The sequence below is a fragment of the Oryzias latipes genome, chromosome 7 (genome assembly GCF_002234675.1).
Source record: "Oryzias latipes chromosome 7, ASM223467v1".
NCBI classification, from domain to species: Eukaryota; Metazoa; Chordata; class Actinopteri; order Beloniformes; family Adrianichthyidae; genus Oryzias; species Oryzias latipes.
Genome location: NC_019865.2, coordinates 18,297,405 through 18,311,805, shown reverse-complemented (window position 1 = coordinate 18,311,805; position 14,401 = coordinate 18,297,405). Strand labels below are relative to the sequence as shown.

The 14,401-nt window shown below is 38.3% G+C and overlaps 1 protein-coding gene across 1 annotated transcript in view; it reads left to right on the top strand.

Moving 5' to 3' along the window:
• Positions 1-14,401, top strand: part of LOC101175079 (cadherin-4) — a 334,935-nt gene that overhangs the window by 276,511 nt on the left and 44,023 nt on the right. Inside the window, exons 6-7 of the mRNA XM_023957138.1 lie at positions 8,922-9,077; positions 13,300-13,444. Of these exons, the coding sequence (XP_023812906.1) occupies positions 8,922-9,077; positions 13,300-13,444 (301 nt within the window). The remainder of the gene's footprint in view (positions 1-8,921; positions 9,078-13,299; positions 13,445-14,401) is intronic.

Genomic DNA, 14,401 nt, shown 5'->3' with positions numbered 1-14,401 from the left:
TCCGGACGTTTGGGGGGTTGTAGACAGTAACAACCACATCTCAGGCACTGCAGGTGTGTCTTGAGGTTCCCTTGAGTCTTGTGCGGCCCCCTCAAGGGACGTCGTGAAAATGGAACGTAGCATTTTTGTTTGGTAAGTGTATCGTGAATTATTCGTCAAGATCATTTAAGTTGGACACACTTATGACGTACGTGTGATCCTAATCCACACTAGTCGTCATGGTGTTTGTAGAATGCCCACACAAACTACAATCTGATTGTCTAATTTTCTAAATTGAAAAAGTCAGATACCACACAAAGAGTATGTACTTATAACTTGAGCAGCACTAACAGGGGCTTTTTCGCAGTGTGCATAAAAATGATGTACTACGTCCCTGCATCTCACCCGTTGGAAAATAAGCGTACACAAACATTTTAGCTCTACACACTCACCGAGCGGTTGTCAACCTTGGTATTACCTACGGGCCACCTACGTTCTCTGTACAGGTTTGCCTATTTTTTGTCCACAAACAACCCAAATTCAGTTGTGACTTAGGTCTTACTATCAGAAAATATAGCATTTGCAGTGTTTGCTGTCTTTCTTTGAAAAGCTGCAGGAAGAACTTTGTGTCAAAACTTTAAGCCCTCCCCAAACCTGTCATTCAGTGAATATCACTGAAATAACCATGTGGTGCATTGCATGCACAATGCATGTCCTAACACCTAAAGCTAAACTCACACTGCTCTAGGGCTTTAAATCTCTGACACAAAATACAATGTTGTACAGGTTGGGCCTGGGTTTCAAACTTTAGATGTAGTACGTTATCACAGTTCCTGAATGCTTTTTTTTATTTTTGTTTTGCTTTAAAATGCAGAGGTGTAGATAAATATTTAAACATAGTATTTGCCATTCCTCAGTGTTATGAATTTTGCATTTGGTAGTTGTTTTTCTTGACTTTAGAAACCCTCAAACCGCAACATACCGTTTCCAAACAACAGTGTTTGTTAAAACAAAAAAAAAAAAACAACCGCGTTGCCAAGTTTTCGCATGTACAGAATGTGTATGTCCCCAGTGTCTGTGAGAGTCCAAAAGACTATCAAGTAACAAAAAACATGAATGAGTAATTCAGCATGGGGAAATGCTGAGAGCAGAGCTCAACAAATGTGGATGTTTTAACAAGTTGGATGCTGCGCTGAAAGGAGGCGATCCATATGTTAAACATCAGCAGGGCTTGATCCAGGCGACCTTTTCTGTGCTAGGGAGACCTGGATGGACGGCAGACGGCACAAACACACAACCGCAAACCAAACGTTAGCACAGAAAGGCGAGAGGAAACAAACATGGGAAGATAGAAACAATGTATAAGTGAGTCAAGAAGACCAAGAACAGTAGAAAAGAAAGTGGAAAAGAACACCTTTTTTCATCACTGCCAACAATTTCAGATATTTTATTTAATGTACTTTGCATCGATTTCCTTCTAAATCTTTTTTGCATTGATTTTACAATATTTACAACACGTCATACCTTTAATCTGTCGACCCATTCGATTTCACATAAATAACAGGCTTTTTTACATATGAAACTCTTCAGCTGGTTATACATTCAATGTGAATCAGCTGATATTGACATGAAGAAAAGCAGCTTTTCACAGCAGCAAAGAAGAATCTGCGATATTCTGATCAGAGGTCAATCGCGTCCTACCTCTGCTACATCTCCACCTAGCTGCCCCAGTGCTGCAGAGGTAGTTAAAGTTGAAGAAACCACTGTTTTTCCAACTAGTTATCAATAAACCCTTTAGTCCTGATTGAAATGATTTAATTGATGCCAATTTTTAAAGTGAAAATGTATTTTTTGAACATAGCTGTGAAAGCGACCTTTGTTTTTTGTACAACCAAAGAAAGCTCATAAGGAGACGCCCAACAAAGCAGAAAACTGAATGAAATATTTCAAACTAGTTGATTTGAATGCATAGGTATGCGTGTGTGAAAATTATTTGTATTGTGTACATGTTGACGTGAACATTTTATTATATTTTATTGTTTTTATTTTTATTATTATATTCTGCTTATTTGTATAGCACTTTGTATGCTATGGGCTATTAATATATACATATATATATATATATACATATACATACATAGAGAGAGAGAGAGAGAGAGAGAGAGAGAGAGAGAGAGAGAGAGAGAGAGAGAGAGAGAGAGAGAGAGAGAGAGAGAGAGAGAGAGAGAGAGAGAGAGAGAGAGAGAGAGAGAGAGAGAGAGAGAGAGAGAGAGAGAGAGAGAGAGAGAGAGAGAGAGAGAGAGAGAGAGAGAGAGAGAGAGTCCAAACTTTTGGTCTTTACTGTATATATATTATTAAATGCATTGTTGCTTTGCTTGTGACTTGAATTGAATCATCTACTCTAGGTATTGTTAAAAGCTGTGCTTAAACGATTGCAATAGTTTGAGAATATAAATTAATTTCCCTTCTAGGCCTAATTTCAATTTTGCACTACTAAATTTTCTTAAATTGTCAACCATTTTTCATGTTTATTGGGTGTCATAGTTTTTGTGATGCAATTATCATTTTTATGACAACTTTTCATCTTTGCCTGTGGAGTAGAAGATTGCACAAAGTTGGAATTAATTATGTTTTTTTTCCCCCAGATATGTGTTTTTCATGAGTCCAATTTGTATCCAAAATAATTGTTTGTAAATTACCTTTGTCTAAAAACCTAAATTAATATTCAAGATGATTAGTTTTTATAAGAAACCATCTGAATTATTCTGGAAAACAAATTTATCTGGAATGATGGCAGCCAGAACGTTTTCTAAAGGAGGGAGAGGCCTGAGGTGAAATCTGACATTTTTACCTGAGTACTTGTTCATTTGTGCAATAAGTTTAGCCACCCTTGGGTTTTAGCTAATCCTACGTATAAAAGCAGTTATGACACTACACCCTGATGCAAGTATTGAATGGCCTTAATGTTTGTTCATAGCCTACTTATACAACCCTGCTGATAATTTGTCTCTTTCAATTACAGACAGACAGTTTAAAAGGCCTTAAGGACAATGATAGTATAAAGAATTGGATACTTTTATTTATACTCTTGAGTAACAATAATTTCAAATTGAGAGCAACGATCTATTCATCCTTCTCTCTTTATCTTGTATGTTTTCCCCAAAGACCCTGTGGCATAATAATTTCTCATTTTAGTTCATTTTGCCAAGGAAGAGAGTGCTGTGCTTGTTGATGGGATCTGCTGAAGACCCAGACAGCTGTCATTAATGAAGAGAACCGCTTTGATCCAAAGACAAATGGGTCATTTAGACGGTGTCTGCTTTCTGCTTTCACAGTCGGCCTTTTTAAGTGGAACTTTTCATAACCACTCTTTAACCTGGAGATACATAGAATGTACCTACACACCGGCCTCATGTGGCTGATGGTGATGGTCACACAGCGGATAATAAACAGGGAAGGGATGTATTCAATTGGTAGAAGCTTTGTGTGAAATGTCGGAGAGGTGCAAAAACCACAAATCTTGTTCCAGGCTTTTTCTGTCACAGCTCTGTTCCGATATAAAAGACCTGGCATCATATAATTCTGGCTGGGTACAAACGACAATTGTTGCAACGGTTGGCTTTTCCGTGCTTTGAAAAGGAAGCTACATATACGTCACTATCAAATCCGAGTCCCTGACTGGTCATAGTTCAGCGTTGTCACGTTTTAGCACCCAAGAAGTTCAACCGGAACATCCAGCGCGATCAATGAATGGCTGTTCTGTAGGTAGAGGTCGTGAACGGACTTAAGAACTGTAGCAATGTGTGAAAGCAAGCATTCATGATGCAGAATCCCGAAATTCGGGTTGAGGCACATTTACATGTCATTAAAAGTCGCAGCTTGAACGCAAGTCGGCATGGCTGGTGTAAGGGTACATATATGCGTAACCAGCAAGGGCGGAGCTACAGGGTGGAAAGGGGGTAGCTCCCCTACCAGGAAAAAGCTATACCCCCCACTTGCCCCCCAGTTTTGAGTCAACATTACTATCATTATTGACAAAAGGTTAACAAATCATCAATCTATTCACTATTAATCAATCTTTTACCACCCCTCCAAAGTCTTCTGCCCTCCTCCTGACCCTTCATATAGAAAATTGTAGCTCTGCCACTAAACTATTAACACCACAAGTGAAAAACAAAAAACAGGACATATTAAAAAAAACTTTTAAAAATGCCAATTTAATGATTACTTTTGCATTCAAAATTGAAAAGTAACTATCTTGGGTTAAAAACACCTTTTCCCAACACATTCCTCTTCTGTAGGGAAAAATAACAAAATGACAAGCGGGGGTGGGGTAGGGATTGGGGGTTGCGGGACATGCTATTGAAATTACTTCCTGCCTATCACAATATTCTGTGATTAAAGTAAGACAGTGATAACATGCAGCCAGAACTCGCTGATCCATTTTCTCGACATCCATTACTGGATTCCTTAATGCAAATACACATGAGATTTATTACATTCATTATTAATCATGAACCGGACAACATGGCAGCAGCACTTTCTCATTACTTTGGTTTCCGTGGACTGTTTGAGCACGCATAATAAAAGAATTGAAGGTAACACAATCTGCTATTATGAAACTCTCTTTAGGTAATTTGTTTTCTTAGAAAAAAAAAAAGAAGTGAGCACTGAATGTGTGTTTGCGGGGCTCAATTGTGCACCCGCACACTCAAGCGACTATTCACAAACAGATTATGTATTGTAGAGCCCCTATTGAACACAATTGTAAGTTTAGTAATTGTTACAGAAGGAGCTAATGACATTGCGGAGAGCTATCTTTCCTCCAACTATTCAGTGTAAACTTGCTTTTCAGGGGTTATGAGATGAAGGTATTTTAATTACAGTACACGGCCCCCGTCTGTGAATAGAGGAGGGATCATTGACATGAGCGACGAGGACAGAAAAAGTACGACAAGAGGAAACAATGCTGAATGTATAAAACCGTTTGTTCAATTCAATTAAACTTTATTTATATAGTCCATACAACAACATTCATCTCAATAGGTTTCATACTGGTAATTGTATAATGAACATGAAATCATAATAAAGTCATGGAATTAGATAGGTCATGGCTAAACTAAACTTAACAGACAAGGATAAACTGGGCATCCCTGCCCTTAGAACCCCCTTACCGGTAAAGAAAAACTCCTAAAAAAACGAATTCCAGAAAAAAAAGAAGAAACCTCTGGGATGTCAACATGAAGGAAGGATCCTTTCCAGGACGGACAGGTGACGTACCAGAACTCTTAGAGAAGAATTATCTTATCTAACTCTACAACTACATGTTTAAATAGTCCAGCATAAAGGCTTAATCCAGATGGAGTTGGGGGACGGCTGGGGGTGCGAGACGAGCCAAAGGCAGGATTCACAACCAAGAGTAGGGGCAGGAGAATAGATGAGCCAGAGGCGAGGTCCATGGCCAGGTACAGGAGCACGACAAGCCAACTGGAATCTGGAAATCACTTCCGCTCCCCTGGTGAGGAGTGGGAAAGAGGGACAACACATGAATCGCACTGAACCAGACAGAGACATGAAGAACTAAATTACAAATAAATTATCAAGAATAGAGGAGAGGAGGAGGAGAAGTAGATGAGAATAGAGGACAGAACCTCAGTGCTCCATACTTTCCCTAGCTTCAAAATTCTAGCAGCCTACTAGTAACTAACTGTTTTTGTTATTAAATGTAATTTAAATATGTTAATAGTAAGTTAAATATCGTCTGATTACTAGCTAGCCTGGTAATAAGCCTGTCCAAAGAGGAATGTTTTAAGCAAATGAAAAAATATTTTACAAGCTTCTGATATGTGACCCTGAAATGATAAATCCCAGTCAAATAAAACTCCTAAATTTCTAGAAGTTTTTAAGAAAAAGTTAAAATTTTATGGCGACCGGCCAGTTATTTGCTGCCCAGGCACATCTGAAGGTCGCCCGGTTGCAGTCTAGAGACAGGTGGATAGCAGGAAGGTAGCATTGACTGATGGGAGGGTCTCCAAGGTCCCCAAAATTGTCTGACAATCAACCAGTGTCATACTGCCACTCCCCTGCCCCTGTGCTGCCACTGTCTGATTGTTACAAATTGTACCGTAGCAGCGCAGGCACTCGACAAGAGCTGTTGACATGGGCTGGGGGCCTGGCAGTGACCAAACGTCAATCTGACAAATTCTGGCCTCCGTGGGTCCTGCATATAAATTGATTCGACTCCTGCTGTGTTTGGAGCACTTGGACGTTCATTTTCTTGGACACTGGGGCTTTGCCCTTGCTAGATTTCTTGGAAAGCATCTTTGTCTAAAGAATGGCCCACTTTTATTTCCCCTTTGGCGGCTAGCATCAGGTGGCACTTGATATGGGCGGCCGCCGTCCGGTGACATTTACACATCATCTAATTAGAGCTGCCGCCAGCTGAATCGCTGGCTGGAAACCGCCCTGTGGCCGTCATCGCCTTCTGACTGCCTCAGTCTACAGTCATGACCAACGGTTTACAAAACATCAGGCAGCGGCATTAAATCTTGCCGATGCCTCCGCATCGCACGGTAGCAGTTATGCTTTTATGCTACAGCCACAAATACGACATCTGCTTGTGGGTTTGTCTTTCCTGGTGAGAGTTGCTTTAAAAGTAATAGCAGTAAATGCCGGCAGCTCATTAATTATAATAGCTGTCAGTGGTTTTTCACTGAAATGTGTGTAAAGCAGTCTGACATTGTCCTCCCCCAATTCCCCAAAGAAACCTATTCCTACATACACAACCGGAATTAGTGGACACTGCGACAGCTCTTCTGGCAGTCTCGGCAGCAGGGTGTGTATAAGTGATTATTTTTATTTGATTTGAACGACCCATCCATTGTACTCGTGTAGCAGGTATTTAATGATCATGTTAAAGCTTGAGGGGGTGATCCGCAGCGTTAGGCAAGCGTTTACGGTAATGATGACGGGCTTTTATACTCCAACAGTTGGAGTCGTCCGGATGACACCTGTCTAATACTGTATGTCCTTTTCCCGTCCTTGTTAGCAGCTCCAACCATCTCCACAGCAGGGCACGGTTCCTGTTGTGTCAAAAAGTGAGGCTAAATTGGTTACTCGAGTGCTGAAAGATAGAGACAACTTTGGACAGTTTTACCCATCTACTGCACGCCATTTTTTGATTAAAACGAAAAAGGGTGTACATTTCTCAGTGGGAGTGGGAGCGTATGAGCACTGTTGTTGTGTTTGCCTGGAAACTGAAGTGTATGATTGGGTCATTTTGATAGACCAGCTGATTTCACAGGTTGTCATGTCGTTAATGGACAAAAATGAGAAGCTTGAGGATTTGAACTCTCTTTACACGCTAAATTGACCCACTCTTTCAAATGAGTCCCAATTACGCAGCACTTTGGTCCAAATCAGAGGGCATCAATTTTTGCACCTATTAGTTCCTTATCTGTCAAGGAAAGCAGAACCAAAATGCAGGCAATTTTTCAGAAGAACACTCTGCTTCTCATGTCCCATACTTATTAAATTATGTTCCTCCTGTGGCTTCTTCTTGATTTTAGACTTCATTTATTCCAGCTATTTGGCTTTTACTCTAATTAAAACATTTTTTACATTTTTTATTGAAGTTTTCCAGCTTATTTTCCTTTTTCAGAGCAGTTTTTGCAGTCTCCAAGTCATGTCCTTAAGCCATATATCCATAGTTTTACCTGACTGCCAGAAGGAGCAATAAAAATATGTTGAACTCATATTTTCACAGAATGCAGTGCTCCCTGCAGCAGCAATCCATGAATGCATTTAGGATGCAAATACCAAACAAGTGTTTGTGTGTGCTCATAAGTTCTGGTGGCTAGCATTTATGCTGTAAAATTTTGTTCTCACCTTTAGACTTACCAGCTTTGTGTTGCAGAAAAGTTAAAACATTGATTTTTTTAACTTTAAAACATCAGTCCAATTCTGGACTGATGTGGACTAAGTTAAATGTCATCTTCACACTGTCCGGCAATGAATAGACTTTAAAGTTCTGTTGCTAGTTTAAATAGCTTTGACTCAGTTCCTATAGTAAAAACCAAACATGGAAAAGCTACATTCAGCTTCAGTGCTCCAAATATCTGGAAGAGATTTCCAGAAAGTCCAATGCCCAATGCACACCAGGCATTCACACTGGACTGTTGCTGGACTAGCACATGTACTCACGGTTGACAGAGGCTTGGTGGAAAATGTTAAAGCGATGCAAGTCTCAAAAATCTCAGTCCAGGCTTTTTCTTTCACATGAAAGACTTGCTGTCATTGAACTCTGGTTGGCCACAAACCAAAATGATTTATTTCTCCTCCATGATCACTCTTCAAATGGTTGGCCCTTCTGTGAATTGAAAATTATAATACCCACAAGTCACTACCAAATCTGAGTCCCTGATTGGCCAAAGTTCAACTGTTTTAACTTTCAACACGCGTTCAGTGGGCGTGCGTTTTGCATGTAGAACCTGAAAACGGACTTAAAAACTTGTGTACCAACAAGTGAACGCAAAAGTTTTAAACATGGAAGTCTGAAACGTGCATTTAGCACGTTTACATAGATCTTTCTTTGGAAGTGGCTGCTTGAACACACCAAGGTCAATGTCAAAGTAGCTTTAGATCAGGTGAAACACTCAATCCAGGTTAAAGATTAAGCTGTTCTCACCTGTTCATCTATATTTCAATGTGTTTTTTTTTTTCAAAAGTTCACATCGGCATTACTTCAAGATGACTTTCTAATCAGTTCTTTTTAGCTTTCCTTACATTTTTATTTTAATGATCACTCCTCTGATATTTCCTTTGAATTTTTTTTTTTACCATTTTCTGTAAAGCACTTGGAATTGTCTTTATATGCAAATTGTGCCGTCTGCTTTTAATTGAATAATTTATTCATTCATGTTATCTCTCTGTGTGTGATGCAGATCCGCTCAGACCAGGACCAAGACATTTCAATCCGGTACAGCATCACCGGCGTGGGAGCGGATCAGCCACCCAACGAAGTGTTCAGTATTGATCCTGAGCTTGGGAAGATGTTTGTCACAAAACCTCTGGATCGTGAACATCGATCCTCTTATCACGTAAGTCATGTGATATAAGGGGGGTGCCGTGGATGATGAAATGTCCAATTAAGATTTTACATTCACTTGATAGACATCAATAAGTTAAATGTCATCTGGGAAAACAATGACAAAGCCAAAAATTGGGGTAATTAATAATTTATTGTGCCTGGTGTCATATTACCACATTTGTTTTCTAGTGAGAACATAGCAGTGGTTTTATTATAATGAAAAACTTGCAATGTAGAGAGGAATCATTTATTTTTAAAGTGAGCAGAAAAAACGCACAAAACTTGCAGGGTGACACCCCAAAAAGCTATAACATTCAAATCAGTTGCTATCAACTTTTGGTTGAAAGATCTTTGGTGTTAAGCTACAAATGTCAGCTGCAGATGTCACTTTGACACATTAAACCCACTCTACTTAAACCTGCATAATAGGGTTCAAGTAAAATGCATTGGTCTACATTGCTGCGACAACACTCCCCAGGAATGACACAGTAGCCACAACAAACAACCCAGTTTGTTCCCTCGCTCTGCAGAAACATCACAACGGTAAACCGAGGGGCTTTATCCTGGAAGCCAGTGTTGGGAATCTTACTTTCACAAAGCAATTATAGTTATAGTATTGTAGTTATAGTTACCAGTTACATCGCCCAAAAAAACCTACTTTATAGGAATATTTTTTCTAGTAAGACAGAAAACAAGACAATTTTTCTAGAAACAAGGGTCTTTTTACTTTCTTAGGATTCAGTTGTTGCTGTGTTGCTGTTAGCAGTTAGGCTATTGTCAAACAGGTAGTCAGTCATCAGTGTAATGTTTGTACTTTCTTTTTATTTATTTGAAAAATTTTGCAAGTGAAATATTTTTGCCCCGAAATAACAGGTTAAAATATTGCTTCTTTGTAAGGTCAATGATAGGATTAAACTATCCATATTTGGAGACAAAAATCCACAAATAGCCACTGTTTGGTGAGCTTACCTTTGTTTATCTTAGCTTAGCTTAGATTTTTTTTCATTTACGGTAGCATATTAATTTTAGTTCCAAGGCCTTTTTGATTAAAATTAGAAAGATATTGCACTTTTTTATTGTATATCAGTTAATGGACTTAAAATTGAAAATTTCTCTCAAATAGTAGGTACCAGTTAGTTTGTTTTGCTTAGTATACTTGATTATGAGTAAAGCAAGTATACTGCAGACCATGTGGTGTAGGAAGTGTACTATTAACACTTCTTCTGACTGAATTGGAACATTTTAAACAAAATGTAAAGTCAATTTCAAGTATACTGCTTCACTTAACTAAGCATACTTGTAGTATACTTAAAAGTACTACTTTTTGTTGAGGGTATTCTTCTTTTATTGGCCGAAAGCAGAAATGTAGTGTCCAAGATCACCAATAAAGGCTTATCAAATGTCCGATTCCATAGAGCTCTGCAGCTGCTGATCATTGCATCCCAGGCTAACGCTTGTCAGCGTCTGACTGCAATCTATCATTGTTATAAAATACATCTGTCTGTTTACTTTTCTCCTTTTGCCAACTTGGTGTAGGTTTACTTAAACATATAAATGTTAAGCAAATATGACCCCTCAAAGTTTGTTTTTCTATATTCCTTAAAATGTAATAATTCTGACATCCAAAACAAACTGGGAACTCTATTTTTTTAATAGAGCTTAAGTGAATTATCCTGTAATTGTAAATATTCATTCTTAATGATTATGGTGTTCTGCTCTGAGCTCATTAAGCTTGTTTTCTGGATTCTTATGATAACACGGTTGCCAAGCAACTGTCAAAAACCGGACAGACAAAATGCTGGCAGGCCGAATCAGAATTATTTTTTTATCATTATAGATTCTGTGTTTAAAAAAAGTAGAAATGCCGAGTAATGCAGTTTCTGGAAAGACTCGGACTTTTTGCACATACTAAGGCGAGAAAGAATTGGACTTGTTGTGCCTGAAAAAAGGATGTAAACCCACATCAAAAGTGAGTCATGATACTGCCATTAATGTTTGGGAATTTATGGCACTTCTGAGCCAAAACACCTCTTTGGCAGGGGGCGATAAGCTTATCATTTCCTTGATTTAGACCATTTCTGTTTGGCCTTCATTTATCCTGGAATTGACTTTATTTTATTGTGCTGCCAAGGGAATACTATTGATCTAACGAGGTCTACTTTCTCCTTTATCAGTAGACTCCGCTGCCTTTATATCTCCTGCATTAGAATTCTGGCAAATTGCTGTTTGTAAAGAGTCTAAATTCACTGAAAGGTCAGCTTGGCTGAGTCTGTAATTGGGGGAAAAGTGCAGGAAGGCAAAAGAGACTATGTTGTACAGGTAAACAAACAGAGAAAGATGTTGCTGTTCAATTTATCTTTCATAATAGGCGCTGTAAGAGCATATAGATGCAGTTAAATTGTATTGTATGAAAAATGTACGTTCCCGATCTGGAAAACCTTGGGGAACACATTGTGCATCATTATCCAGGAAACCACGACATGGAAGTTTGACTTTCAGGTCTTTGTTTTGTTTACGCCATATTTCATGCAAGGGCAGAGGAAAGGTAGACATCAGCTCTTTTTTTATTCCAAAACAATGAGCACTCACGGAAAACCAGCCATGCAACAAGGTGCATTCTTAAAACCTTGAAGCTTTGTAGTCTACTGTTATCTTTACCAGGATGCTGACTCTTACCAATGAGGAGGTTTGCCCGTGACTGTCTGTTTTCTTCTCCTGTTTTTGAAGATAATAACTTTAATGTGGACTCAGAAGTGTGTTTGGCCTGTTTAAACATAGCACTAATATATGTCCCCTGCTGTTATTGAATTATGGTTGGATTTAGATACGAAGGGAGGGGGGCTTTTAGCATCCTGCACTGCACAGTGCAATGCATTGATAGCAAATGGGTCAGTAGATTAAACAATGCAGCAGAGAAAGTAAAGTCAAAGTTAGCTCAGTGGGACATGGAGTCACCGTTTTGGAAGAAAAGACAGTTGAATATGTGGAGTGATTATTTTGCACCTGTTACACCAGTTCTTTCTGGTAGGGTTTCAGCCCTTAGACTGGAAGGTCGTAAATTTTACTTCGACGGCAGAGTCATAAAAAAGATTCTAAAACTGGGACCCTATGCCACCCGGCTTGACACTCAGCATTAAGCGGTTGAATAAGGGGGTTAAACCAACACATTTCACACATCTAGGTGCATGACAGCTAACCTAATAACGACAAATTTGGAACGTTTTTCTTGTTCCTATTCTGCTGAATTGGTTATTTAGCTTTTTTTTAGATCACAAGTGAGTTTTAGGGCCACAAAAAAAAAAACTTATATTACGAGATTTAAAGTCGTAAATGTACAACTTTTTCGTCATAAATTTACGAGGCTTAAAGTCGTAAATTTACAAGACTAAAGGCGACGTGAGCATACAGTGCAGCAAGTGAATGCCTCGCAGCAGCAGAGCAGACCAACTAAACTCAGTTGAACAGGTAAGAATAAAAAAAAGCCAAATATTTTACGAGAATACACGTAAAGAATATGAGTAAATAAGGTTAATAGCCTGACTATGTAGCCACGAGGGGGGCTAAAATCTGCGTCTCCCTGTGCCGGCCTCGTGTTTTTTAATCTAAGAATTGAAAAGATGTTTTCTTTGGCTGCTTGAGAGATAAAACTACTGTTTCATGGGAAAATTCTAGAATCTACCTGGGTTTTGTGCCTTTTTTTGTATGGAACGGAAAATTTCCCTTTTGTTGTGTGTGTTTAATTTATGATGTTTTTCACATTGGTTTGGCATAAAACCACCACGAGGTTTCCTCAGCCAAACTCAGCCATATTAAGGAACGCTGACAGTGATATTTAGGTTAGATGCAATCTTTAAGTAGCAAACCTTGCATTATAACTCACACATAGAAGACTTTTGACACATAATACATATTTAAGCTTTGTTGCTGTGGCTGTTAACTGCCATTTAATGGAAATACACTATTGTAAAATAGTTCCAGACAACTCTGCGCTGGTATAAAATATAAAAGCAAATCTTTTTTTTTGAATTGCAATATGATCTGATCTGATATGAAAAAGAAAAGCCAGTGCTGGAAATAAAATACTACTACAAAGTGGTTTAGATCTATATCCTGATTAATTACAAAAAATGACCAACAAAAGAGATCAGCAGGGGACAAAATGTGGAGAAAGTGGATCTGGAATATTCCAGATACAATGTTGAAACTTTAAACAACTGCTTTCTGTCTTTCAGCTGCGAGCTCATGCAGTCGACATGAACGGGAACCAGGTTGAGAACCCCATCGATCTCTACATCTTCGTCATTGACATGAATGACAACAGACCAGAGTTTAAAAACCAGGTGTACAATGGCTCTGTGGATGAAGGTTCTAGGCCAGGTAATTAAGTTTTACCAATCGGCAACATGTACATGTAGAAAAAACAACTAAAGATAAATTGGATAAAAGCATTTTTGTTAAATTGCAAGATGAATTGCAATTCATCTTAAAATCTAATGCAATCTGGGATATACTTTTGTTTTTTTTTTAATGTTCAAACAGTGTCCTTATTACATGTTCAGATGTTCAGTTACCATATAAACTGCACTAAAATTACAATCCAGAGCACTTTATATATAAATTAATTCTGTAACAAATAAGGTTGGTATTGTCAATACGCCAATGTTGCAGTGTCAGACATTTTTTACATGTTACTAGCGAGGTTGTAAAGTTGCACAGGTATGTTGGCGTAGCCACAGTTTGTCTGTTTTTTATATGTTGCAAAGAAGGCTGGGAGTCACAGGCATTTTGAGTAGGCTAACTTGGGTAACGCTTCAAACATGGCTAAAGTGTAGCGTGTCACAAACAAGTTCTAGAGTTAGTGTGAACGCAGTTAATAAAGTCTGGCTGACTCACCTTAATACATCGTATATGACTGAAGTTCAAAAGCAGAGCATTCATTGCACCTTAAATGCTGTTGTGAGCAATCGTGTGGAAAATACAGTACCTGAGAGAAATAAGTGAGGCCTGTTACATAGATTTGATGTGATTTGATTTGATTTGAAACATTAGTTGATAGTTAACACCATTAGTTGTTGACACTAATACAAAAACCACATAATAAATTTATTGGACAAATAAAGAAATGCACTTAATAATAAACAAAACAAATTAATTAAAATGTAAAAATAAGATATCATTCTCTAAACAGTGTAATTATTGTAGAGATTTCTGTAGTAAAGCATACAATACATACTTTGATCACATTACATTAAGTAAATGATTATTAACTAAAGTAAATTAGAGTAAGTAAATGTAAACCTAAAGTAAGGAAATCCAGATTATTAGAAATTCTGC